Source organism: Gavialis gangeticus, unplaced genomic scaffold, assembly GCF_001723915.1.
Source record: "Gavialis gangeticus isolate Ggan-Ray unplaced genomic scaffold, GavGan_comp1, whole genome shotgun sequence".
Classification (NCBI taxonomy): domain Eukaryota; kingdom Metazoa; phylum Chordata; order Crocodylia; family Gavialidae; genus Gavialis; species Gavialis gangeticus.
This window is the reverse complement of record NW_017729006.1, coordinates 48,207,827-48,211,095: the sequence shown is the minus strand read 5'-3', so window position 1 is coordinate 48,211,095 and position 3,269 is coordinate 48,207,827. Positions and strand designations below refer to the sequence as shown.

At 44.8% G+C, this 3,269-nt stretch overlaps 1 protein-coding gene across 1 annotated transcript in view; it reads left to right on the top strand.

The window, feature by feature from the left end:
• CTNNAL1 (catenin alpha like 1) overlaps positions 1-3,269 on the top strand; it is a 178,916-nt gene that overhangs the window by 89,592 nt on the left and 86,055 nt on the right. Inside the window, 1 exon segment of the mRNA XM_019509189.1 lies at positions 2,282-2,401. Within this exon segment, the coding sequence (XP_019364734.1) occupies positions 2,282-2,401 (120 nt within the window).

Here is a 3,269-nt window from a genome sequence, read left to right as displayed (position 1 = left end):
GCATGAGTTTCCCGTCCTTGCGAGCTGATGTTTATTGGAGCAAGATTTGGAAGAGACATTGGAGCAGAATTCGGGTACTAGTGTAGGATGGGTGAGTGGATGCTTCAGTATGTGTGACACTTGAAGTCAAGTTCCCTTGGTGTTTGTTCACAAAACAGATACCGTGGTGTGTGTCTTCGTACCTAACTTTAAAAAAGGCAGGGTCATGTGCCAGGCAAAGTTGCAGGTTGTGACCACTGGGCAGTGTAGTGGGGAGTGAGTTAGAGGGGCAACCTTGGGGCCATGAGGGAGAGAGAAGCAGAGCAGTATGGGATGCTGGCAGATGCATCAAACTCCGTGTTCCCTTCTCCTGAAGGGTATAAATGACCCATGCACAAATCAAGTGCTTCAAAGTTGTTCCTGTTTCATGCAGTGCCAATTTTGAAGCAGTTCATGCTGATTTGTAGGGCAGTTTGTCTTCTCACTTTTTGGAGCCCTATAAAGGCAGGTGGGCTACTACAAATGTCTTATCTGTTCATACTCTGTGTTATTATTTTAATTTTCATTAAAAAAAAAAAAAAAGTTGCTGCAGAAAGTAGGAATGGCAGAAATATGTGACTTGTTGTTTTTTAATAGTTCCACCAGTGCAGCATCTAACTTTTCTTGTACCCTTAATAAATCTAAAATGTTTTAGGGCAGGGGTTTTTAACCTTTTTTATAAGTGTATCCCCAGCGGCCCCCTTCTTGATAAGTGTACCCCTGGGATGCAAGGTGGGGAGTGGCTGGGTGTGGGGTGGGGAGCGACCAGACACGGAGTGGGGCCATGCTGAACGATGGAGCAGCAGCAACACAATATTTGTCTGGCCCTGCCCTGGCCCTGCTCCTGTGAGGCAGTGGCATGGGGTGGTGGCGCACTGCCCCTGTGTACCCCCTGGGACCTTTCAAAGTATTCCCAGGAATATGTATACCCCTGGTTGATAACCCCTGTTCTAGGGTCTTTTACTATACATTATTTCTCCTCATGTAGTTTAAGTTTGCTTGCAACTCCCTTTTCATTGACTTCAGTAATTAAATCCTGCCTAAAAATACAGTGGGAGAAATGGTGAAGAACATTTATGTAAATTAGCAGTCGGTTCATTTTTGTGTTGGTGTAGTGTCCCTCAGAATTGAAAACAGGAAAGTAGACTAAACACAGAAGGTACATACAAATATTTGGAGAAGTTAGAGTGAGGTTAGATCGCATTAAAAATGGCTACCCAGTTTAACTTAGTTTCCCCAGGTGCGGACCTTATACTTGGATCCCTAGTTAAGTGGATCTGTAAGTGAATTCTGCAGAAGCTCAGGACATCTTAGATCAGTCTAAAAATGACCAATCCAAACTAAGTTAACTGTACCTCAGAGGTAGTCTAATTGGTGAGAGTGAACTTCTGTATAGTTCCCATTGCAGCCCTGGGGTGTGAAAGCCCAGCCCCAGGGCTTTGGTTTTCCTACCTGTGCTTCTGGCATTGGGTTATTTTTAGGCTCCCACCCCAAGATGGGTAACCCTCCCTGCAGACCAGCCAGCCCCTCCCTTGAGCCCACCAAGCCTACTGTCCCAACACAGTTTTACTGGCAGTCTCTCGTGCTGAGGAAGTTAAGTCAGGATGGCAGAGAAGGGTGGGTGGGATTTGGGCAGAGGTGTTGTTTGGCGGGGGGGTTGGAAAGCTAAAAATAGCTCCTGGTGTCACAGTAGGGGAGAGAGCCCCCAAACCCCCCCACAGACCCTGTTATCTCCTCTGATACTATGAAAACCCTCACAGACCCTGCCACTCCCCCTGATTCCCCTTGATGTCCCCAAGTACCCCACTAGCCCCCCATCCTGACTTGCCTTAGATCAGGTGCTATTTTGAACTCGCTGTAACCTCTCCAAATGTCTGTACTTACCCGGAGTCAGAATGCTCCCTAATTGTCCCCAGCTAGCTAGCCAATGAAGTACACAAGAGTCAGTCCCTAGATTCCCAGCTTTTGATTCCGCAGAACTGAACTTCATTGTGAGATTGTATTTTTTCAAAACCTGTGAGGTGTTTGAAATGAGCAAATGCTGTATGTGGGTGCCTGTGCACTCATTTAGGTACAGAATGCTTGAAATTTGAAAACCCATTTCATAGTGTTTATATATGTATGCTGGATCTTCTAAGACTGTTTTGGTATTAGGACAAGTGTCTGTGAAACTTGAAAGGAAATGACTATTTTATCTCAGTGCTGCAGCTTTAGAGGTTACTGTTGATAACTATCATGATTAATTTCCTTCAATATTTTACAGGTTCTTGCAACAATGGAACAGCTAGAGAAAGTGAGTAGTTTCCAAGAGTTTGTGCAAATATTCAGTCAGTTTGGAAATGAAATGGTGGAGTTCGCCCATTTAACTGGAGACCGACAAAATGTAGGTATTAATAAAACGGTTCAAGGATTTTTGTATGTAATTTTAACTTTTGGCTTGATTTAGCAGTAGAGTTGGGTTGTTATAAAGCAATTGTAGATTAAGATAAAAGGGTGAACAGTTGGGCCCTTATCCTGCAGACATTTCTAAAACCCAGTTTCCTTTCTCTGCCTGAATGGAAAAATGACCTTTCTAACTAAATTTTTAAAAATTTTTGGGGAGACCCTTGGTAAAGCATCTCTTCTGAGTACTCACCGTGCACCTTGCTGTATTTGGGCTGGACTCATGCTTTAAGTTTCCCTTAGTCTCTAAACTCCAGCTAACATCTCTGGCATATGGTTTTTGATAGAGATTTTGTTTGCTACCCATTCATGGAAAGTGGATCCTTACAGTTCAACTTCCTAGGGCTTGGGACCAGTGCTAAGCCCACCCTCTCCTCCCTCAATCCCTTATTTGCTTACATACTTTTTTTTTCCTTGGATCTCCAGTCTTGTGGGAACTCTGGTTTACCATTTACTTTTGTAACGTAATAGTTGAAGCAAACAACATACATGCTTTGCAGTTTCTAACAAAATTGCAGGTAAAATACTGAAGTTACCGTTTCCTGGGTTATTTGCAGCATATGGTAGAGGCTGTGGGAGGATCAACCAATGGCACAACCAGGGTGACAGTCTGGCGTGGGCAAACGCAGAGGTGGTTCTGTACATTGAGGATGGATGGCAGTGAAGGTCAGCTATGGGCATGCTGAGAGGAGAGTGGTGCAGTGGGGAGGAGGGGAGCAGGGGAAAGACCACCTTTCCCCTGGGTGGGACTGGGGAGTAGGGGGAACTGTTTGGGGGGGGTTCTCCGTGCATTAAATCCCACCAAGAGC